At 37.4% G+C, this 25,647-nt stretch overlaps 1 protein-coding gene across 2 annotated transcripts in view; it reads left to right on the top strand.

The window, feature by feature from the left end:
- The first annotated feature begins 4,473 nt into the window (after positions 1-4,473).
- Positions 4,474-25,647, top strand: part of HIF1A (hypoxia inducible factor 1 subunit alpha) — a 44,151-nt gene continuing 22,977 nt past the window's right edge. The window contains exons 1-3 of one of the 2 annotated variants that reach the window (XM_067028381.1): positions 4,517-5,004; positions 22,698-22,776; positions 25,444-25,634. In XM_067028381.1, coding sequence (XP_066884482.1) covers positions 25,586-25,634 — 49 coding nt within the window. In that variant the 5' untranslated portion in view covers positions 4,517-5,004; positions 22,698-22,776; positions 25,444-25,585. Of the gene's footprint in view, positions 5,005-22,697; positions 22,777-25,443; positions 25,635-25,647 lie in introns of both variants that reach the window. The other variant, XM_059056020.2, reaches the window with a different exon arrangement.

The following is a 25,647-nucleotide window of genomic DNA, read 5'->3' as shown; positions in this document are numbered from 1 at the left end:
TTTGTATTGACATATCTTCAAGCTCATTCATTCTTTCCTCAGCTATGTCCAGTCTATTGATGAGCCCATCAAAAGCATTCTTTATTTCTGTTACATTGTTTTCAGTTTCTAGTATTTTCTTTTGATTCTTCCTTAGAGTTTCCATATCTCTGTTTACTTTACTCATCTGTTCTTTCATGTTCTTTTTCCATTAGCACCCATAGCATATTAATCACAGTTATTTTAAATTCCTGGTCTGATAATTACAAAATCTCTGCTATATCTGAGTCTGGTTCTAATGTTTGGCTTATCTCTTCAGATTATGTTTTTTGTGTCTTAGCATGTCTTATAATTTTGTTGTTGAAAACCAGACATGGTATATTAGATAAAAGGAACTTAGGTAGATAGGCTTTTACAATGAAGCTTTATGTTTGTCTGGCGAGGAGATAGGCTATGCTACTTTTTGCTGTACTTGTGGTGTCTGAAGCTAAAATTTTCTCTAGTGTCCTTGTTTTTGTTTCTCTTATTATTTTCAGATATCCCTAGTGATTCTTTAAATAGGGTCTGAGGCTTGCAGTTCTTTTAGCTCTAATCCCCTGTTATTACCCAGGAGCCCTACTGATGTGGTGGTATGGTATTGTAAGGTGTGGAAACAGGGAAAGCGTTCTATAATCCTATGAATAGGGCTCAGCCTTTTTGTGAGCCTGAGTTGAGTATTGCCCTTCTCTCATGTTGAAGGCTAGAAGGGGCCAGAGTTGAGTGTTCCCCTTCCCTAAAGTAGGTTAGGCTCTGGTAAAATAGCTTCCCTTGAGGACAGATCTTGTTAAGAACAGAGTGCTCTGAAAGTATTTCAAAAAGATAAATTCTTCTATAGCTGTGCAAAAAGCAAGAGATTTTCCTCAGATCTTCACAGTGATTATCTGTTAGGCTCCTGGAGTTGAAACTCAAGAAAGTTGTGGGGCCCCTCTAAGGCTGAACCCCCTTTGTAGTTTTTAACTCTCAAGCTGGTCCACACAGAGCCTCCAGCAGTTCCTCACTTGCAGTTTGAAGTGCTCCTACTGATATTGGTTCCAACTGTGATGTTGACTTCAGCTTCTGGCTTCCGCTCCTGGTAAACTGTGATCCTCTGGTAAGCTATGATTCTCTATATCTGTCTATCTGTCCCTCCAGGTTGCAGGGCAGCAGTTTTCCCTGTGACCTCGTTTCCCTGGTGGATCTAAGAAGAGTTGTTGGTTTTCAGTTTGTTAAGCTGTTTCTTCTTATTGCAAGGATGGATGCTTCCAAGCTCTTTAAATGTTGGACCAGAAACTGAAAATCCTTTGGCATTCCTTTGTAAATTTATGCTTAAAATGTCTATCATAACTGAAAAGTGCTAGTGTCAAAATTTCAGTCTATTCTTATTCTCCAGAAATTCAGAAAAATATACATATTTATTTTCTGTTTTGATCCTTGAAAGAAAAAAAAAAGACTTTTAATGTCTATTATCTGCTAAGCACTTCCTTCCAAAAAATATGCTTTTTCGTTGTTCTTATAATAGAATAGATCAAGGTGGAGGAGAGGAGGAGTACTAAGGATAATAATGAGTCAAGAATCACTTATTGACCACTAGGTCTTCTTATATAGTTTGATACATTCTAAATTATCTGAATCTGATGTGTTTCACTCTTTGAAAGGCTCAATGCTCTGTGTTATTTAGTATTAATCTAGATTTCAAGTTTTACCCTGCCTCTTCCTGAGTCACTGACTAACTTACTACTGTAAATATGGGTTAAGGGTCAATTGAGTCATTCGCAGGTAATCTTTCAGCCTACTTAGAAAGTTCTTCAAAGTGGCTTGGAATGAAATTTGGACACTTACAAAGATTAGAAAATAAGTAAGATTGTTCGTTAAGGTTTATTCACATTATAATAACTTAAATGCATTTATTAATGGGTGTTTATAAAGAGGATAATTTAAAATTTTACCCCATAGAAAGTTTTGCTTTTTAGAATTCTGTTATTTAACAGGATTGATTGAATTAGAGAACACTAGTTAGCTACTTTGGAATTATGTGAAAACAAGTTGAATATTACCTCTTTCCATGTTCATATGTGTGAGTATACACATATATACATACACACATAAAATACCATATTTTATACATTTTTCTGAAAGGAAAATTGTACTTTGAGGCAAATGCAATGACTATTCAAAAATATCTTTGGGGGCTTCCCTGGTGGCGCAGTGGTTGAGAGTCCGCCTGCCGATGCAGGGGACACAGGTTCGTGCCCCGGTCCGGGAAGATCCCACATGCCGCGGAGCGGCTGGGCCCGTGAGCCACTGCAGCTGACCCTGCACGTCTGGAGCCTGTGCTCCGCAGCAGGAGAGGCCACAGCAGTGAGAGGCCCGCGTACCACCAAAAAAAAAAAAAAAAAAAATCTTTTGATGATTGGATTATCATTCTGCTTTAAACTTTTAAAAATGACTTAGATTTGGTATTACAAAAGCCTCACTTTTTGTTGTTGTTGTAATAAACACTATATGCATTAGCTATAATCACTGGCCAGAGAGAATTTCTCACCAGCATAATGAGAGAGGAAATGATTGAAGATCTCTGCAATCATGCTCATATACAAGGGTGGGAACACTATGGGCAGTTCCACAGTTGAAAACAGAGAATATATGTGAATTTATATTACCATAATTGGCATTCTTAGGAAGTTAAAACTGTCTGAACTGCAGTAGAACCCCAAGTAATTATCACCAGCAGAGGCACAAATTTGGGGGTAATAATAATGATAAGAATAATGAAAACAAGACCACCAACAATACTAATGGCTAAAATTTATTGATAGTTTACTATGTACCAGGTATTGTTCTAAGTACTTTACATGTATTATCTCATTTAATCATGCCCAGATTCTATGGCATAGACATAAATTAGTAAACTGAGGCACAGAGAGGTTAAATGACTTGTTAGAAAGTGTCAGAGCCTGTACTCAAGTTCACTCTTGACTCCGGCATCAGTGTCCTTAACACTGAGTTTTCAGAATTTTAAATTAAAAGGTTTTTAATTTACAGATTTATTCTTTCCACAATTAAAAAAAGAAAAACATGAATAATTATTTTTGGTCCTTTCCTCTTTTCAGGCATTTCCCATGTTACTTTTCAAGAAGACTTATCATTCAGTGTTGTAGATCTGGAAAAAATAAAGTAGCATTAAGATCAATCTTTAACCATATCTCTGGATCTGCTGACCAGTTAAGAAGAGGTGCTATGTGAATTGATTTTTGTCTTATCAGAGTTTAATGCTTATGCTACGTGGACCATTGTTTTTATATGACAATATAATTGAAATCTACTACAGATATACACATTAATTTATAACCCAAAGCTAGATTGTAACAATATAACTAATAAGGCAAAGGTGAGAAGTAAAATAATCTAGTGCCAGCTGGAGATATGTGTGCAGTGCTTCTTTGTTTGGCTCAAAACACGTTTCTTTTTCATTTAAAAGACTGACAGCCTTGAAATGTACGCTTCAAAAGCCAAAAAGTGATTAAGTCTTAACCAGGAGCTTGCAAAGTCATGCTAGCTAACAGGCAATAGTGGCTGCCACCATATCGAGTTGAGGTCCCTTGCTCAGGCCTCGGTGCGGGTTTTGGAGTCTCCTTCCTCTTTCCTGTCTACACAGTGAACTCAATTCAAAGTGGTTAAGTCTCGAGCTAAGGGTCGTCTTCCCCTTTTTCTAAATCCATCAAAGATTATTTTCCACTCTTTGAAAAGTAACAAGAAAATGAATGTCAACCTAAAACCATTTTTCCTACTCTATTTTTCTGAAATTCGGGTTTATGCTCTTTTATTAAAGTCACATATCTATTTGTAATGCTTAAAATAATTTCAGATTTTAAGAGTTCCTGCTACCTTAACTACTTCCCTTGAGAGGTTTACAGCAAGAGGAGTTTATTTTATATTTTTATTCGTTATTTACTCAGTAATCAAACTTCATCACTGAGAAACTTAGGGGACAAAGAGAGTACCCTAGTTAGTGTTCTATGGCAAAGGCTGCGGTCGGTGACATGGCCCACGGTTGGGTAACCTGGCAAGAAAGACCCCACCGTAACACAGCTGAGCAAAGGGACCAAGGGTTTGCTGCCACGAAGCGAAAAGTCTGCTTTTTTAAACTGAGACTTGGCAGAGCGCGCGGCAACCCTGCACAGCACTGCTGCCGGAGAAAAAGACAGCGGGAGACTTGCTGCCCCGAGAGCAGGAAGTGTGATGCAGGCTTGGGACCCAAAAACCGAAATCCCTTCTCAGCAGCGCCTCCCAAAGCCAGCCAGTGCTTTCCCTAGGAGAAGGCGCAGAGTCCCCAGACCCAGGCTGGCCGCACCCCATCTCCTTTCTCTTCCCTCCGCAGCGGCACACAGACGAGCACGTGAGCTCAGCAGCGCGTCCCAGCTGTGCCTCAGCTGACCGCCTTCTGATTGGCTGAGACAGACGTGGGCTGGGGTGGGGACTGGCCGCCTGCGTCGCTCGCCATTGGCTCTCAGGGAACCCGCCTCCCCCTCAGGTGAGGCGGGCTTGCGTGTGCGCGCCCTGTGCTCCGCGGGCGGGCGCGCCCCCGGCACTCCCCCCAACCCCCCGCGCGATCGCGCGCCCCCCCTCAGCGCGCCTCCGCCTTTGCCCGCCCCCTGCCGCTGCCTCAGCTCCTCAGTGCACAGAGCCGCCTCGTCTGAGGGGACGCGAGGATCGCCCTCGCTGCCGCTTTCGCCAGTGCGTTGGGCCGGGCCCTGACAAGCTGCCCCAGGGGAGGCTCCTCGGAGCTGGACCTGGACCCCTGCGATAGCCGTCTGCTCTTCCGCCTCCGGTCTCACGAGGGGTTTCCCGCCTCGCACCCCCCACCTCTGGACGTGCCTTTCCTCCCCTCCCCGCGTGTGGAGGGAGCCAGCGCTTAGGCCGGAGCGAGCCTGGGGGCCGCGGGCAGTGAAGGCATCGCGGGGACCGATTCGCCATGGAGGGCGCCGGCGGCGCGAACGACAAGAAAAAGTAAGCCCACTCCCCCAGCCGGCCGCGTTCTCCGCCGGCCCTCCCGCCTGCCCGACCGCCGCCGGGGTCTCGCGGGCCGGCTTCTGCGTTCCGGGGGGCCGCCTTTTTGTTTCTGCCTCTCTCCCCTCCCCTCTCTCTCCCCCAGCCTCGCCGGCCGGGCTCCCCCACTGTCCACGTCGCCATCTTGTCATGGGGGGTGGGAGACGCGTCGAAAGTGCTTTCAGGGGCCGGGGGCCGGGGGCTGGGCCCTGCTCGCCTCCCCTCCCGGCCGCCCGGGCTCCGCACCGCCCTCCTTACCCGCCTCAAACCCCCAGCCTGCCCCGTGCCCCACTCCGGGTGGACTTCCCCGAGCCTGAAAACCCGGGGAAGAGAAATGAGCCGCAGCTTGGTCGCCGCCGCTTGCACCCGAGCTTCCGCTCCTTCCCGCCCCCATCCTCTCAGGTTCCATTGAAAACTCGGCCCCGGGGCGGCCCCTGCACGCAGGTCCTGGCTTCCCTGTGGGCTCGGGGCCCTGGGTTTCCGACCCAGGGGCTCGCGTGGTTGGATGCGATCTTGCCCCGCGGTTGTCCGGCCAGGCGTGTGTCTTTGCCTTTGTGCATTAGGGAGTTGCCGAGATGGCCTGGGATGCTAACTTTTTAGTTTGCACGTGCAGGTTTGGTTTGGTTTGGTTTTTAATCGCCTTGAAAAACTTGCCCAGAGCGAGAGTCGGAGTAACGGGAATTTAGGGGACTGGCAACATTTTAATGAGATCAGAATTGGATACTTTCTATCACCTGTCAAGAGAGCCCAGACTTTATAAGATAATTATGTGCTTCATTCATTCTTGGAAATATTTTAGTGAAAACGTAGCGGCTGGCTAAATTCAGGCAAACACTTTTAATAAGATTGAAAGAAAAGTATATGATCAGAGCAGATGAAATGCAGCAGTAAAATGTTGCAAAGTTTTTGGACAGACCTGCCTCATTTTCGTGAAATTGAAGTATATTAAAATATACCCGAAGTAAATAATCATCCTTTTAGAACTTAATGCAAGTTTTAAAAACACCTTGAATTTTGAGTCTTAAGTGGTACATTATAGGATTAAGAGTTGTGAGTCCAACCAGTGGAATTAAGTGACCCACCTCCACTCCCACCTTTTGGTCCACTCTGGTATTTTAACCTTTGAGGAAATTATTTTAAGGAATTGAAGATTTATGGTAAGAGTTCTGGTTAGTAGGCTGGCTTTACTGTTAAGTCCTCCCACTCGTCTGGGAGAGATTAACTGCCCTAATCAGTATCAGCAGAAGATAAACTTGTTTATGTTCTTGCTATTTTGTGGATTCCTTTTTGGTCTTTATCTAATGGAATGATAGGTTTGCAGTTTGTATACACCAGAGAAAGCACGTATAAAATTCAAAAAGTGAGTAAACAGGTCTAGATTTCCATTCCAAGCGTTGCCAGGAATTAATTGCAATTAATTTTGCAGAAGTGATTACAAGGTTTTTGATGAAATGATGAGGCTGCTATATTGTAAACCTAAGGCACATCATCTCTACGTATTGCCAATATTCTGTCCTTATATGCTGAATCATATTTAATATTGTGTATGAAGTTATGCACCAGTCACTCCCTTTTTGTATGCAGTGTTCTACTTACTTCTCCTTTGCAGTTCATCAGTTGAGAGGAGCATAAGCAGCTTTAATATAAATGAATTAATTAGCTACTGTGCTTCACTCCCAAGTCTAAAGTAGTTCTTAGATTTTCCTCAGTCACATTTGTTATTTTCAAAATAGTCTCATTTGAAAATTTAGCAAACTTGGATCAGATTTAATGTTTCTTAATACAGAGGTTCTTAAAACTGAAAAATTAAGTTAAACAATAAATGGTAGTTACTCAACAACTTTTAGATGTTGTTTGTTAAAGATGGCTTTTTTTATCCTTCTAACTAATAATTTTAAAACTTTTTGAAAAGATAACTGAAAGATTGAGGGGCAGAGATTTTCTCCTTAGAATTTTTCCATTTGAAGTGAGCCTGTAGAGTGCGGGTGGGGAGACAAATTTGTCTTTTTTAAAGGAGGGTCAGGAAATTCAAAAGCTGAAGGACTGGAAAAAATCAGAACAGAGGTTGGGTATAGTTATAATAGATTTAACATAGGGAATTTCGTGTTGATTCCTTAGTAGTAGGGATTGGACTTAATTAATAGAACATTAATGTTGATTTTTAGATTTCAGTGGAATGTCAAGAGATTCATTGTTCGCTTTCAGGTTTCAGGCCAGACTCCTTCAGTGTTTTCCAAAACATAGTTATTGGATCATTAAAGTAAAATCTCAGAGAATGGACTTTCCTTAACTTCCTTCTTTAACTTTGGTCATTAAAAATCAAAAAGCTCTCATTTACTAGTAAACTTTTTTCTTTTTACAATTTTACTGTGATTTCCTCTTGAAACTCTTGAAGAGGTTGCTGGTGATTAAGAGCATAGGATTTGAACCTGACACCTCTGAGTAACCTTTTCACTTGTTAGCTTTGTGAGCTTGGGCAAGTTACTGAATGCTTGTGAGCCTATTTCCTCCTTTTGAAATGATGATAATAATAGCAACCATCTTAGTGGTTATTATGAAGATTAAATGTGATAATGCCTAGTGCTTGGTTTAGGAGTCTTGGTAACATTATATACTTGAAAATAGGTGTTACCTGTTAAAGTTTTAGTTTAAACTTCCACAACACTTAAAAACTCTTTTTTGCAAGTCCTTCCAAATATTTCTTTGTGTTAGTTCCCCTTCTCCCCACTTTCTTTTCTATATCTCCTAAAAATGAAAAGACTATCATTGGATCCACAACTTTAAAGGAGATTCTTTTCAGTTAAAACAGTACATCCCTGGATTATGTTGGCATCTAGCATCAATTATTCTTGAGCATCTGATCTCCTGTCTACCTTAGGCTTCCTTTTTCACAATTCCTTACCCCCTTGTTTCCTCCCCAAACAGGCTACTAAAAATTTACTCTGGACTTTAGAGACTAGAGTCATAAATACATATACTAGTCAGACAGTTCATTTTAGCAGGGTATGTGCAAGGCACTGCAGTCTTAGGAATGGCAGTAACTTAAAACACTTTTTTTTGTCTTGATGCCACAGTTTAGAGTAGACAATTTTATAAATATTAATCTTTGCTAAATATGATGACTTGATAAAATACTTGTGGTAAAACATATGAGCCTACATAGTAGAAAAACTGTCCTTTACTTATGAATTTCTCCAGAGGTAAGATCTTAGGCTTTTATCTCAAGGCAAGGCTTCAAGCCTGTACTGTTTGTCTGATTTTTGTAGCTCGATTTGTATAAAATTTATATTAGTGCACTCTTCCATGTGTGTTTACTGAATTATCATGTTGTTTTAGATTATGTGTGGTAGTTCATTCCTGCGGTCCACTGCAAAGCATTTTGTGCAGTTTAGATAACATCCAATCTTTTTACCTATTGACTTCCATTGTCTTTGCAGCTCTAATGGTGTTTGGGCTCAAGGTAAAGATTTTGTGGTTACATTTTATTGTTTTATGTTAAGAATGGTGTATAGGAGGCTGAGGGGGATTAGTCTCTTGACTGATTTTTTTCAGAAGAACTCATAATAGTTTATTGTGTTTGGTGGTGAAATAAAAAACTTACCATGCATGGATGTTAAAGATTTGGGTTAGATTACTGTGCTTATTTATAGACATGTCCTCTTAAAATATAATTTTTAAAATTTACATATTTAAAATACTATATTCTTTTCTTGTCTGAGATTGTTAACATAGGTCTGTTTTTCAAGTAGGAGAAAATAATCTGACTTAAATGTGTTGTTGGATTAGTTTTCTATTAAGATATTGATTTTAATTCATAAGAAGAATGCTCTCTTTTTTTTTTTTTTAAACATTGGGACTAATTATCCAGTTGGTGGATTTTACCTAGCCTTCTGCTATTTGTGATGTATGTATGTATGTATGATGTATGTGTTGTATACGTTTTCTGCTTAACTAGAGGGTTAGTAAAAGAATTTGAAACTAAGATAAGCCAATCTTCTTGTTGCTTAGTATTTTCGGTGAAAGTATAGTGATAATTTTTAAATCTACTATAGGCCTTGGAATTTTAAAGATAATTGTATCCATGTCTCTTGGCGCATCAAAAATTAGCTATTTTGTATGTGCACTGAGTTTTATATTAAAACTTGTATTTTCTGCAGTAAAAAGTAATAAACCCATATCTGTTTGCCAGACATGACCCTTTTAGGAAAATATAATGTATAAAATCTAAATCTATAAAAACAAACTTTAATGATTACCTCATGACTTTTTTTTCCTCCATAGCTTTTGAAGTGATTGTGGGGTTTTTTTAAGTTGTGGTTTTAAAAAAAAACAACATAAAATTTCCCATCTTAACTATTAATAACTGTACGGTTCAGTAGTGTTAAGTATATTCACATTGTTGTGTAACCAATCTCCAGAGCTTTTTCACCTTGTAAATTGGAAACTCTGTAACTATTAAACAACTACCTCCAATTTACCCCTCTCCCTACCCCCTGGCAACCATCATTCTACTTTGTTTCTATGAGTTTGACTACTAAATACCTCATATAAGTAGAATCATACAATTTTTGTCTTTTTGTGACTGGTTTATTTCACTTAGTATAATGTCCTCAAGATTCACCCACGTTGTAGCATATGTGAAAATTTTCCACCTTTTTAAGGCTGAATAATGTATATTAGATTTTATTTATCCATTCATCTTTCGATGGGACACTTGGGTTGTGTTGACAAAAATCATCAATAGACAATCTATAATAGAAATAGGAAAGGGTTTTCTTTGAACCGAACTGAGGACTATAGCCCAGAAGACAGCCTCCCAGATTACTCTGAGAAATTGCTCTGGAGAAGCATGGTTTTAGCATAGTTTTATATCTTGTCAGAACAAAAAATATCAAAAACAAGTCAGAGATACATTCCTTCAAGGTTTCAAAAAAAAGCAGATCAGCAAGTACACAGCGAGTATGGCCTTGGCACCTGGGATGGGAGTCTTATCATTGAAGGAGTACCAGCTTTGGCATCCCAGAAAGGGAGGCATTTAATCTTTATTTTTAACATGGACATTCTTTACTTCTGGTCAGTGTGCCCTTTTCTGTAATAATTAAAGCAGATGTACAGTGTATATTTGGTGGGCCACAGTCTGTTCTAGTTAGCATAAAATTCAAGTTAACTTATGTATAAGCCAGAATGATTTCCCCACACCTCAACATGTGAACATTTCTTTTGTCAGTTGCTTCCACTTGTTGACTATTGTGAATAGTGATTCTATGAACATGGGTATGCAAATATCTCATTGAGATCTTGCTTTCAGTTATTTGGGATGTATACCCAGAAGTGGATTGCTGAATCATATGGTAACTTAATTTTTTAAGGAACTGCCCATACTGTTTTCCATAGTGGCTGCACCATTTTACATTTCCACCAACGGTGCACACGAGTTCCTATTTCTCCACATCTCTCCCAACACTTGTTATTTTCTGTTTTTATGGTAGTAGGCATCATAATAGATTTGTTGAAGTGGTTGTATTTTTAAGGGTTTGTTTGTGAATAATTAACCAACTTAAAACTAACAGCAGAGAACAGTTGCCACTGGAAGCTTTATCAGAAGTGAGGTTAAGCAACTCTAAAATGAAAATTAAGTTTTTCTTGTGACTTAGAAAGTTTTGATGTGCCAGTACTTCTTCAGAAAAATACTTACTGTTTAAAATGGTCTCTACCTGTTCTATTGTGATAAAGTCCCATTTCATTAGTAACTTTGTTTCAAAGAACTTAAAACTATAATTGAAATGACTTATTTTTATAAAAAAAACTGTTCCAGAGATGTTATCTTTTAGTTGTTCTGGTGACCTCACCTGTTATTTATGCGTGTCTTCATTTAAAATTTTCACTTGGTTATAATACTAAACATAACGATTATTTCCAAGTATGATTTTCAAAATTTATTGTTTTGTAAATGGGACAAAAATTAGTGATGGAACATAACTTACTGTAGTTCTTGTAGTTCTACCAGTTGTTTTGAAAGTAACAATATATTTAAAGTGTCTACTAGCTAATATTGCAGTTTTCACTCATTAGTGACAGTTCCCTGTGCTTCTCCACTTTTCCTAAAAGATTGTGAGAATTTCTTTTTCCAACTGAATAATAGTATGGTAAAAATAAACAAGGTTTAAAGGAAGAACGTTTAAGTCTTTGAGTTGGAATATATTTCTGTTCTTATATATAGATCTTTTCTCATGAATTCAGATGCTAAGCAAATTTATTTAAAGTGACCCCTTTTTTCAGTTATAAAATTGAAACATGTTTCAATGAGCAAGATCACAAATAGACTGAATTTGAAACTTGTGATATAAAAGAGATTACTGGCATACAGTGACCTCTTAAGTATTTGAATGAATAAATGAACAAAATGAAAGGATAACTGAATGAACAAAGAAAGCAGAGGAAGATTTTAAGATTTTTTAAAGGATTTTTTGGAAGTCATTATTGCTCTTCTATGTTGCACTTTTGATAGGAGTTTTTCTTATGCTGGGGCTTCTCTTGTGCTACTTTAGAACTTTCTTGAATCTTGAATTTTAATTTTTCATCACTTAAAAACATTTATAGTATCTATTAAAACCAGGTCAGAAAACACTTTTGTTAATAAATATAGCTAGGTAACATGTACTGGCCTTGAAAAGATCTCAATACCCTATTTTAAGGTATGTTAAATGTTAGTGCCTGCCAATTCTATGTATTTAGAACACTGAGTAAAAAGTTTACTAAGAGGCATGTATGGCTGGGGAAAATCAGCTAGGCAAATGTGGAAAATATCTTTACCCTTGTTTCATCTTTAGCAAACATTTCTTAAATCTACTCTAAACTTCCAGAAAGTTTAGACCAGTTTATTATATTCTCTAGCAGTAATTGAGAGTGCCCTTTTCTTGTACTTTATCATCATTAAAGTTTGCTTTTAATATGAAACACTGGCAGTTTGTATTAGGATTCTTTTAATTGCAAGTGATGAAACACAGCTCAAACTAGTTTGGGGGGTGTGGGCTGGGAGGCTGTTACTAGCTCACACAATCTAGCTTTGGTTTAAGGGACAGTTAGACCCAGAGTCTTAAGTGATGTCCTCAAAGTGTAATCTCAGGCTTTCTCTTGAATATTACCTGGTTTATATTTTGCTTGATTTGCATGTTGGCCTCATTCTGCCATTGACAAGCTATTAATATGGTATGAATTATGGCCACTAAGCATTCCCTTGTCTGCATCCATACAGTTTGTGATGATAAAAAAAAAGAAAAGAAAAGAAACTCCTTCTGTCTTCTAGTATCCACATATCATTCTCTTGGATGAATGCCAGTTTCCCTGCTTGGACTATTCATTTTTAAATGTCAATGCGGTTCCCTTATTACATGAGTCAAATGTCTTTTTGTAGATTATTTGATTGTCTTGATGTAGATTATTATTTATCTCCTTATACAGGACTCCTGATCAATGCTGGGCTATAGGTTTTTGTTGCAAATCACCAGAATTCATATTCTGCAGTTCTCTATCAAGCCTAGTTGGTCTACAATTGTTCTTGCTGTGCCTTTGGGAAAGCTTAAAATCTCTTCTCTGGACTAAGGCTTTCATTTCTTTAAGAAAAATGTAGTAATGAATGACTAATGGCTAAGAGGTTTGGCTCTAGAGGCTGGCTGCTTATTTTTTCCACTTAAGCTGTGTAATCTTGCCCAAGTTGCTTTACCTCTCTAGGTCTCACTTTGTTTATCTGTAAATTAGGGTAAGAGTAATTGCCTTATAGTATTGTGAGGACAAAAGAGATATTAACCCATGTGGAACACTCATAACAGTTCTTAGCACAAAGTAAGGGCTTAATAAACTAGAAACCAATTATATCCATATTATTATTATATGTATTAAGTTGTTTTCAGAAGAGTTTCACTCCCTTGAAGTCTCATGGTATTATTTAGAATCCTTAAAACCTTCTTTAGGACAATCTGACAAAGGCTGATGTCCTTTTGAGCCAAACCATCAGTGAACTTATAATAGTAGTAGGATAGTTGGTGCTGCTTTTCCTCTACATTGCTATTTTTCCATGAATGTCTGGCCTTTGAAAATTAAGTGAAGATACTTGTTTTTTTGTGTAGACAGGTTATTCTAAAATAATCATTTTCTACAGTGATAATAGTAAAGGAAGAAGAATATTCTCAAGGATATTTGTTTGGCTGTTACAGGATGGGAAATTAAGAATGGCTACTTTTCCATGCTCTTTTGATGTCACAACTTCATTAAATGTCTATTTAGTTTGTTTGCAGAGGAGAGTTGGAAATTGCCTACCTTTGCAGGTAACATAGCTAAAATGTTTAAATGAGTTATGTGTCAAATCAATAGAACCTTCATTGTGAGTGGAGGAAGGGATATTTTCTTGGATAATATGAAGAAGTTGATTTATCTCAATGATTCAAAAAATTTTTTCAACCCTAGACCACTACTCTAGCACCTAACCACCATGGCCTGTAACATACTATTGCACATTCATTTATTCAGCCGATATTTGTGCATCTAATTTGTCAAGCAGAGCGGTGAATTGTTGATGGCTCAGTCCATAATTGAACATTCAGTTTTTGGTGTTAATTGATTCATCCATTATGTGTTCCATCTTTTATTTTTTAGTACAGTGTGATTTTAAGTTTGAGGTTCTTGCAAAATAATTGACTTTAGGATTGAAGTTTTTTTAATCTGTTTGTTTTATTTATTTTAATATCAACCATCACAGGAGTATCTTCTATAATTGTGTTTACAAATTTGCCAGTCTGCTGTGAGAATTTTCTTAGACACACACAGAAAGCACTCTCACAAAACAGTCTATTCATTTTTGCAGCTTTAAATGTTAGAAAGTTCTTTATCTCAGTATTTCTCAACCCTGACTAATGTTTAGATCTCTTCTGGAGCAAAGTAATCCTTGTGAACCTTTGAGATGTGCCCAGTGACCCCAATTCTGTGTGTACCACGTTTAAAAATGTAACCCTAGGGCTTCCCTGGTGGCACAGTGGTTAAGAATCTTCCTGCCAATGCGCAGGGTACACGGGTTTGAGCCCTGGTCCGGGAAGATCCCACATGCCGCGGAGCAACTAAGTCCATGCGCCATAACTACTGAGCCTGCACTCTAGAGCCCGTGAGCCACAACTATTGAGCCTGAGTGCCACAACTACTGAAGCCCACGTGCCTACAGCCCGTGCTCCGCAACAAGAGAAGCCACTGCAATGAGAAGCCCGCGCACTGCAAGGAAGAGTAGCCCCCGCTCGCAGCAACTAGAGAATGCCCGCACGCAGCAACGAAGATGCAACGCAGCCAAAAATAAATAAATAAAATTTTAAAGAAAAGTAACCCTGTTCCTTTTAGTGATCATTTGGTACCAATTTGATCATAAACAAATGCAACTTCAAACAGAACGTTTCTAACAATGATAGAGATGTATATAGAGATCTTCTAGATGAACCATAACATGCTTTTTTCCTTTTCTTTTTCTTACATTGCCACCAAAATTCTTATAGCTTACCTTCAGCACTGCTTTAACTCTATTGAGCAAACCCCGCCATGTCGTAACTCCCACCTACTACTCTCTGGGATTGCATAAATTACGAAATCTGCCTTTTGTGTGACATCCTTTTCAAATATCTGAAGGTAGTTATCATGTCTCTTCCTTCTATCTCTAAGTAAAAACATCCTTAAATTTCTTTAATCTTTTAATTTAAATTTTAAAATTATATGTTAAGCATCTGATGTGTGGAAAGGCATCGGCCATATTAAATACAGAGGCATCATTCCTAGGTGGAATCTGAGAGCTACCACTTAATAATAGTATTACTTATCCTCTTTTTATAGACAAAGAAACAGGATCAGAGGGTTAGTTGAAATTTTATTTGGTAACATTGGACAGGATGGATTGGTGTAGGTGGAAAATCAAGACATTTGCTTCAGAAGAGCTTCTCTTGTCATCATTTCCAGAAACTTCATCATGGTCAGAGCTTAGAAAATAAACAGGAAAAATCTTCAGGGTGTGATTTCTGTGTGTATACCTTCATTCCATGTGATTTTTTTCCTACTATATAAGAAAGAACTTGATTATTATAACTTACATATCTTGTTATATTTAAGCAAATAATTAAGGATACATTTTTCTGAATATACACATGCATAAAGTTTAATGTCACTGACCTTGATTTCCAGTCTCAGTTCTACTACAATGGGAAAGCATATGATAAGGGAAACAAAGGCATTTACAAGCTGAGAGGGAGGTAATGCTAAGGGAGAAGAGTAGTAAAGTAGGTGATGTGATTTCGGGAAAGCCATTAACACACAGCTGTTACTCACAGACAGTGAGTCTCAATCCTTTGATGTTTGTGGCTTCATAAAGAGTTTAAAAGGTGATTTATAAAAAATTATTTCAGAGAATTGAAAAAACGTCGCACCATTATCACATTTTTCATTTGGTCATCTTTAAAGCCTAATTATGCTCTAATCTTTTTGAGGAAAATTACTGGTTTTTACTAAGCACATACTTTATTTCTGGCTTGTCATTGAGTGGTACCTCTAGCTTCTTATTCCCAGCAATTGTACTTCGTTCTACATAGTATTGCCCAATCCACTCAGTTCAGTGTTCTGCCTGACAAACAGTTGTTATGGTATGTGTAGGCAGCTGCAGCTACAAATAAATTTTTCTCAGTTTTCAAATTTGCTGGCTAACCTGTTAAACTTCTGCTATAAGATCTGCTGATGGTTCTCAAACTTCTGTGGCTTAAGGATCACCTGGGTGTTTAATTAATATAAGGATTCTCAGGTACTCATCCGCAGAGGTTCTGGTAAATTTAGGATGGGACTTAGGAATCTGTAAACTTTACAAGCACCTATAGATGAAACACAAACCTTGAACAGCTAGGATTGCTCATCAGAATCATCTGGATGATTCTTTTTTATTATTTTTTAATTGGACTTCGTCTATTTTTTTCTTCCAGTTTTCTTGAGATATAATTCACATAAAGCACTGTATAAGTTTAAGGTGGACAGCATAATGGTTTGACTTTTATACATCATGTAATGATTACCACAGTAAGTTTATCGAACATCCATCATTTCACATACATACAAAATTTTTTAAAAAGAAAAGTTTTTTTCTTGTGATGAGAACTCTTAGGATTTACTCTCTTACAAACTTTCATATATAACATACAGCAGTGCCAATTTATTAATCATGTTGTACACAGAAGAGTGTATTTTAAACTGACATGCCAAGCCTACAAGTTGAATTTCCAGGATTGGGATCTAGGTACAAACATCTGGGGGGAAAAGTTCTGTTGGTGATTGTGATGCAGACCACAGGTCAACCATTGATTAATTTTGTGTAAGTCCATATTTTGTCCATATTGTATTTTATAGTTACTGAGTTCTAAGTATGTGGCTATGTTAATGTCTTAGAGTCTGGATATGTTTTCTGTGTGTAAAGCACTTGGGCAGATTTTTAAAGAGAAGGTATTTAGTAGACAGTTTTTGAGTGTTGATGACCAATCTTTTACTTCTCTGGGCATTTTTGAAGGACACATAATGAAGTATTAGAGCAGAGGGGCTCAAGGTATTCTCCAGACCAGCATCTTTGGTATTATCTGCTAATTTATTAGCATTGCAGATTCTCAGGCCCCATCCAGCCCTCCAAATTGGAAACTCTGATTGTGAGGGAAGCTAAAGTTTGAGAACCTCCATCTTAGAGTAATAGCTTCACATTTTAAAAATTTATCTAGTACTTTATATATTGTAGGGGATCAAAGATTTTTTGAGAGGCTCAATCAATACCAATTCTGAACTGAGAGAGTTGATTTTTAAATCACTAGTTAAGAATAATCTAAAAATAAAAGCATATTCTTTTTCCAAACAGAACTTCAATACACAGTCATTAAACAGATGTAAATCTATTAGCTAATTAATTTAATTAGTGCATAGATAGAACATTTACATATTAATGCTATCTCAGATGTGATACAGATTTCATTTTCAGAATGTACCCTCTAATTTAAAAGTGATTCTTTTTCCCCCCTATTTATTTTACTGCAACATTAGAAAACTGAGTGTTAAAACTAAGCATTTTTGTGAGGTTATTGAAAAGTGAATAATCCATCTTTCTCTAATTGTGGACATTTAAGCGATCTTAAGTTAGTAAGATAATTATCATCTAAAACAAGAAATTTTTAAGCTGCTTTCAAAAATAACACAAGTATATGTATTCTTTTTTTTTTTTTTTTTTTGCGGTACGTGGGCCTCTCACTGTTGTGGCCTCTCCGGCTGCAGAGCACAGGCTCCGGACGCGCAGGCTCAGTGTCACGGGCCCAGCCGCTCCGCGGCATGTAAGATCTTCCTGGACCGGGGCACGAACCCGTGTCCCCTGCATCGGCAGACGGACTCTCAACCACTGCGCCACCAGGGAAGCCCATATGTATTAATATTTGTTATAAACCATTTCACCTGTCTTTTGGAATTTCAAATGAATTATGAAATGATGAATTTTCAAAATCTGAAAATTAGATTAGAATGAGAAACTGAAAATACTGAAATATATTGCTTACTCAGTTTTACTTTCCAGTCCCTGGAAAAAATATGATTGCTCTTGCTTTATTCATTCCAAAATGAAGAAAAAAATTAACTTGTTTTCAGTTAGTCTTTTTGGAAAACAAGTTTAAAAGATGACTACTTCTTTCAGATTTTTCTGACAAGTGCAGGTGCACTGATAGTGTCGGTGTTAGTTCAGTGATGGATTTTCTTAAAGAACAAAATGATCTGTGATCCTGCCATCTTGAAACTGCTATTGTTAACATGTGTAAACTTTGCTAACACTTTATACATTGTATATTTCTGGTTTTATCTGTGCATTTATAAATTATACATTTATATACATAAATATGCATTACATAGACAGAGAGAAATGGATTCATACTCAAATTTTGTTGTAGAGCCTGCTGTTTTTGCATACTACTGTATTATAACATCTTATATAAGTACAGATTAATTTTTGTAGAATTTGCCTTGTCTCCTAAAATTTTATGTTGCTTGGTTTTGTGGGAAGATTATTTCCATGGCTAATGTTCTGTCAGTTAGGGATTGACCCTGGTAAGGACTACTGAATAAAGACAAGAAACAAAGACATATTTGTCCTAGAATATAAGCTCCATGGGGGTAGGAACTTGGTCTGTTTTGTTTATTGTACTATGTCCCATGCTGAGAACAGCATCTGTCTCATAGGAGATGACCAAGAAACATTTGTGGAATAAATGAATACATTCTCTAACATGAGTATCCTAAAGGTTCATTTTAAAATTTATTGATTAGAATTCAGAGACATTTTTCTGGAGAAATTAATTATAAGTAATAGCTAGCTAACTGTCCTGAAAATTTAATTTGAAATGTCAAATTTTTGTTTATTTGTCCATTAAGAGGGATTTTTAAAAATTAAACATTATCTGAAGTATTCTGGTTTTGTAGCAATTACCAGATGGAAAATATAACAACAAATCCTATTTATGATGAGAATACTCCTAATAATAAATACAAAATACTTGTCTAAGGCTAATGCCCCCTTGGGAAAAAAGCCAGTAAGATTAGAAATCAACTTACTGAAAACGTTTGTGTCTTATGATAATAATTACAACACTTTCTAGGAAAAGATGATAGAAAACAAAAGGAATCAACTGTCATGTTTCCAGCTGGGCTAGGAAGACATAAATGTGATAAAGGTATTGATTTAATTGGTTAACAACATTAACTATAACTCATGCATTTTCCTGACATAGATTGTATTGATAAGGGAAGGAATCTTAAACTTCAAGCTTCTTTTTAGCAGATAGGTATTCTAGTTTCTCAGCTCTCTCCCTATGCTCTAAATCTCTTCTCTGTTAAGATCACTTACTCTCTAAGAATCCGCCTGCCAGTGCAGGGGACACAGGTTCGAGCCCCAGTCCAGGAAGATCTCACATAAAAGCTTCCCTGGTGGCACAGTAGTTAAGATCACTTACTCTCCTTGGTGATGGTATCGATGCTATTCACTGTTACACCACTTGGTGAATTTTTTTTTTTATTTTTAGTTTTTTTTTTTCCATTCTAACATCTAGTATGGTTACTTATATTTGATAGTGCATATCCAGATAATCGCAGTAAATCCAAATAGTATGCCTTGTTCCCAGTACTGACATCGTTACGCTGTTTAACTATGATTGTAATCTATAGGATCACAGGAATGCTGGTGAATCACAAATTCAGTGATACCAAAAAAGAATGTTGAAGGGGCAGTTAACCTTCCATGGACCGAAGTTAAAGTCAAATAGCAGATTTGGGCCAAATACTTAAAGTCACTTATGCACATGGCTACTAAGAACACAAAAATGAACGAGACAGTCTCCTGCCTCCAGGAAGCTTTAAGGACTGTAGAGGAACATAAATATAGCAAAATAACCAGAGTGGTCGGATCTAAGGGAGAGGAGCAGTTTTTGGAAGACAGAGACCAAGTGATGATGGAATTGAATCTTGTAAGTTTCTCACATAAATTTACCAAGTTACATATTGAGAAGGATACCCCAGCAGAGAGAGTGGAGTGAGTGAGCCATAAATATATAAAATACTATGCTTTTGAGTAACTACAATGTGGCTAAAGATATGTGGGAAATGATGAGGATGAAGAGATGGGCAGGAAACTAGCTACAGGAGGGTTTCATCTGAAAATAATTAGACTTTGTCCTGTGTACCTTTGATGGGATTTTAAGCAGGACATAATATCAGAGTTCTTAGTTTGGAAGTATCATTGTGGTAGTAATTTGAGGGCAAAATTGAATGAAAATGACAGTGCAGATTAGTTCAGTCAGTGGTTCCTAAATCTCACTGTGTATCATATACATTTTGGGAGTTTTAAAAAACACAGATTTGGGGGCCCTACTTCAGATCTGCTGAATCAGATTTACAAAGGTAAGGCCCAGAAGTCTGAAATATTGACTGTCCCCAAGTAATTACAATGCAGCTAGATCAGCATTTGGGAATATCGCATTAGGTAACTATTTCAGTAGACTAAGTGGGAGGCTGGCTATGCTCCATGAGGGCTGTTCTGCTTATCACTATACTCCTAGTACTTACACAGTGCATAGTACTTGATAAATGCTCAATAAATATTTATTGAATTAATAGTTCTTGAATGAAAATGGTTATTCTGAGGTTCAGGAAGACCACTTCCCATCTAGTGTTTTGGTTCTCTAAAGAGTTATGATAATTAAATGAGCTAATACATGAAAGCATTATATTTATGTGAAAGCAATACACAGTGCCTAGCACATAGTAAATGCTCAATAAATGTTAGAAGGGGGAAATTTCTCTTCATCTTTTCTCTCATGGTACTTTGTGTAAATAGGTATCTTGACAATTGGTTTATGCCTGACCAGAGCTCCTGAAGTAAGTATGCAGATTGGTTTTACTTTGGGGATCTGGATGTTAAGCAAATAAAAAAACACCAACAATAGTGAGCTTAAGATGTTCAAGTTAAGTACAGAGATGGTCCTCTGCACAAATTAAAAATAAAGTCTAGTGGGAGTATATGAGTTGATTGGATTACTGATTCTCTCCCCTTAGTGGCTGGCAGTACCCATTAAAGGGTGCTTTGCCTTGAACGGCTAGTCGGTGGGGCAGAAAGTATTGCCATTGTTAGATGCCTTTCAGTTAGAATTTTGGATTTATAAGCAGACTCCAGGAAAGATCCTGGCCATGAGTTCCTCTTAATAGCTTAGGGTCAGGTCCTAAATTCCAAAGCCAACCCCTATACCTCTCTTTTATGTCTTTGGAGATGTAAAGTAGACCAGTTTTGAACTTTATAATAATTGCCTGTACTTATAAATACTTATCTTGGTTATTAAAATGAGTTTCTGAGAGGCAGCATAGTCTAGTGTTAATAGCGTGGTTTCTAGAGCCAGACTGCTTAGGTTTGAATATAGGCTTACCATTTATTAACTGTGTAAACTTGGGTAAACTATTTATCCAGGTTCCATTATCTGTAACATGGTGATGATATAATGATTTAAATAAGTTAATAGGTGAAAAACGTTTAGAATACCACTGTGTACATAGTATGCACCATGTATAGATGTTTAGATTTAAAACTGCAGGCCAAAACGCCAACTAAAGAATGAAAGTTTCCTTGGAATTTCCTCTGACCTGAGACATTAAGAAGTACAGGGCAGGGCTTCCCTGGTGGCGCAGTGGTTGAGAGTTCGCCTGACAATGCAGGGGACAGGGGTTCGTGCCCCAGTCCGGGAAGATCCCACATGCTGCGGAGCAGCTGGGCCCGTGAGCCATGGCCGCTGAGCCTGCGCGTCCGGAGCCTGTGCTCCGCAACGGGAGAGGTCACAACAGTGAGAGGCTCGCGTACAGAGCAGTTAAAACAATGAGATATACAAATTTCATCTCTCAGCTTGGCAAAAATTAAAACAATAAAAAAGACCCATAATATATATTACCAAAGAACACATGGGCAAATAAATACACATTCATGGGTTGGCAGAGACAAAAATGGAAACAGATCTTTTTGGAAAGGATAACTTAAATGCCACATCCTTTAGATCATGGAATTTCACATCAGAATGTCTATCTTATAGAAATACACAAGAAGTGCAAAACAACAACAACTTGTACTTTCAAGGCCAGAAAGAATTTTTAAAGCTGCAAATAATAGAGCTGAGAGGTTTTTTTAAATTTATACCTTAACTTTATTAGAAATGTCTGATCATCTGTTAACATTTCGAATGATTATGATCTAACTTCAGTTCTTAAAGTCACCAATATTTACAATTAGGAATGCCAACAGGCTTTTCTTGTGCAATTAGTAGACAACACAGTTAGATGAATTAACATATATACAATTATTTTGTGTTCTTATTAATCTGAAGAATAATAGGCTTTCTCTCTAAAATGGCTATTGCTTATTCATGAACTCTGTACACAAGAAGCTTAATAAGACAGCAGCTCTAAATGTATTTCCTATACAAAATCATGAAGATATAACTACTAGAGTCTTGTCCAGTACTGTGTGCTAAATAATAATGAAATAGTAAGTATGTGAAAACTATAGTACCACAAAGATTAAGCTATACTGCTAGTTTACTCAAACATTGATTCTAAAATGGTCATGGAAATGGGTAAGCACACTATTCAAAAGACAGAATTTTTACTGTACTCTTGACTGATTTCTAATGTGACTATCTTGATCTGTACTTAATAAAAACAACATAGATGGAATTGATAATTTAGAGAATAACAGTGCCCTTATTTGCATGCTAAAAATCTGCCTGTTCTGGTCTACAAAACTTTTATTGTGCCATCTAAATAGTAAGTAAATAAATAGTACAGGATTCATCTTTGTGGGACCTAGATTCCATGCTCTACCAGAAATAATTTGTGGTCAATAGTACTGTAATTCTGTGGGGTATGAACTGATAAAAAGAGCGTTCCTGTGAGTAGACAAGAAGCTGGGCAGTTCAGATGCTAAAACCATAAAAAATTTTGGAAGTTTTAGCTTTAAGCTGAGAAATGTTTTAAGAGCTCCTGTAGTCACATGTGAAGAACATCAGATAAATTTCTTCATTAAATCTTTATTACAGGTCTCCTGATTGCTTTATGTCTAGATTGGTTATGAATAGAAGACATACTGATTTTCATCACCTTCTTCATCTAATTTAGGTTTGTCAACTCTTGAGATATCATATTACTTGTTTTATTGAGGCTTACTTTTTTTCCAAAATCCTGGCTCATGCTCAAATTCTTATTCTCACAGTCTTCATTAGCTTAAATATGTTATCCTTTAAATGTTCTATCCAAGCTCACATTTCTAATGGGTTTGTCTTATAAAACTTGGTTGCCGTATCTTGGACATTGATTATCTTCAAAGTTCTGAACAATACAACTATTTCTAAAGATACAGAGATAATCCATCAGCATGGTTAGCTTGATCAGATGCCCTTTAAAAGCATATAGCATGTAATATAAGGATTTAAGTTTTTCACCAGGTGTTTCAGTTGGGTAGTAATTTGTTGGTAGCTTAGATTTGGTTGAGTAATTAAAAGAAAGAGGGCTTAGTAAATCTGATGAAAGTTGCTGATTAAATTCTGATCACCTGGACTAATTGTGGCATTTGAACCAATATTCAGGTTTATCATGAGATCATTGATCATCACTGTTTTTTTGGTGATTTTACTTGAACCAGATAGAAATGTTTCCCATTCCACTGCTGCCTCTTACCTGCCAATTCAAAAGGGAAAAGAGGGGCTTCCCTGGTGGCACAGTGATTGAGAATCCGCCTGCTGATGCAGGGGACACGCCGGTCCGGGAAGATCCCACATGCCGCGGAGCGGCTGGGCCCGTGAGCCATGGCCGCTGAGCCTGCGCGTCCGGAGCCTGTGCTCCGCAACGGGAAAGGCCACAACAGTGAAAGGCCCACATACCACAAAAAAAAAAAAAAAAGGGGGGGAAAGAAGTGAGAGAAACAGTATCTGAGATGCTAGGGCCAATGCGGACACAGTAGATGTTTCCCCCACTCCCAGGAACTTCAGTATATGTATAAGATAGGTTTTTTAAACTATTATTATTGTACATTTTATAGTTCAAATTTAATACATTTACTTAAAATCAATGAGAATAATGAAGTTCTAATGCAAATAAAAAATGAAGTTGTAGACTGAGGACACTTGCATTTTCATGTTAGACTTATAGCATCCAATATTTTTTGTGTTTTTAAAAAATTACACAGGATTGAGAAAGTCCTGATTCACATAGATCAGTAGTTATAAGTAGTAATAATTTTTAATAGCTCACCTTAAATCTCAAGATACTCAAGTTAAATTGATCTAGTTGCTTGAATTGAAATTTTTGTATCAAAGTTCACTAATAATAGCAAATGTTCACATTCCTTATTAAAGTATAAAAGTCAGATGAGTACACAAACTTGATCAAGTGCTAAAACTAGATCATCACTATTGTCACAACACCACTGCTGGAATTTCACTTTGTAATTATATAGCATAACAGGAGCATACTCTGAGAATGAAGAGCCTTGCTTGTTTTTGAGAATGTTACTTCTATGATTGAATTGAACCTCATAACTTTGTAGATCATTGGAGGGAGGAGAGATTTAAGGTGGAGACAATCGTGTACTCAATTCACAGAATATAAGGAAGATTAAGTGAAATAATGCTGGCAAGGTTCTTAGCACAGTGCTAAGTGCTCAATAAATGGTAATGGCTGTTTTCAACATTTAATAAATAATTGATTTAATTGGATTAGGTTGAGAGTCATAGGAGAGCAGCTGAGTATTTGAGGTAGAAGCAGCATTCTCCATTAAGAAGATAAAGCCTTGTGGAAGAGCAGAGACTTAAGTAAAAAAAAAAAAAACACCTGTGTTGAAATCCTGTCTGCTACAGCATGGCTATTTGTAACCTACTGAATCCCAGTTTTCTCATCTGTAAAATAGGGATAATATTTAACCTGTTTACAGGTTGTTATAAGAGAACTAGTACAGGATAGTGTTTGACACATAGTAGGTTTTAATAAACAATAGCCATTAAAGAAGAAGCTAAGGATAGAACCAGGTTAGCCTTGTTTACCTTCAGCTGGGTCAGGAGGAATAGGTAGTGCTACACAGTGAAGCAAAGGAAGATTGCTCTGCTTGGATGACTTATGAAAATCTTTCTGACTGATTTTATTCTTAGAAGAGTTCCCTAAAGATGTATGATTATACTGACACCTTATTAGTTTTTCTTAAACTGTTCTCTTAATTTAGTATTATGCCACATCTTTTTTTTCCTTCCATACACCTGCATTTATTTGGTACCTTTTGTCCCAGTAATACTGAACAGATAAGGGGTTGCCAAAGGACTAAGCAAGCTGAAAACAGTAGCTGATTATAGATGCTGATATAAATTCCTGTAGCTTATAGTCAGTATTGCTCATGTGGTAGCATAGAGGGTAAAAAGTCTCTAAGTTGAGACTACTTTTGAATGGCTATGAAAGTGCAGCCTTAGATATACAGGCTACTTTTAAGATTTTGGCCAAATCAAAAACATCCTCTCCAATTTGATGTGCCAGGGAGGAAACACTTGCTTTGGACAGGTGTGAAGCTTCACCTTGGACTTCTTGTGAGAGTTCCTTCTGTCTGCAGTAATCCAAAAATTTGTGTAGCTGTCTTTAAAAAAATACATTTATGTAGTAGGATAAATCTCTATAATTTAACTACATGGCATCTTCTTATCCTTTCATGGTAAACAGAAAAATGTAAAATGAGTTTTATTCAAGCAAACGCAAACTAACGTATTCCTTTTTCTCTCCTCCTTCTCCTCCTCTTTTGTTAAATAGGATAAGTTCTGAACGTCGAAAAGAGAAGTCTAGAGATGCAGCCAGATCTCGACGAAGTAAAGAGTCTGAAGTTTTTTATGAGCTTGCTCATCAGTTGCCACTTCCCCATAATGTGAGCTCACATCTTGATAAGGCTTCTGTTATGAGGCTTACTATCAGCTATTTGCGTGTGAGGAAACTTCTGGATGCTGGTAAGTTGTTTTA

This window comes from Kogia breviceps, chromosome 3, assembly GCF_026419965.1.
Source record: "Kogia breviceps isolate mKogBre1 chromosome 3, mKogBre1 haplotype 1, whole genome shotgun sequence".
NCBI lineage: Eukaryota > Metazoa > Chordata > Mammalia > Artiodactyla > Physeteridae > Kogia > Kogia breviceps.
Note: the sequence above shows the minus strand (reverse complement) of the source record. Positions and strands in the feature narration are given on the sequence as shown.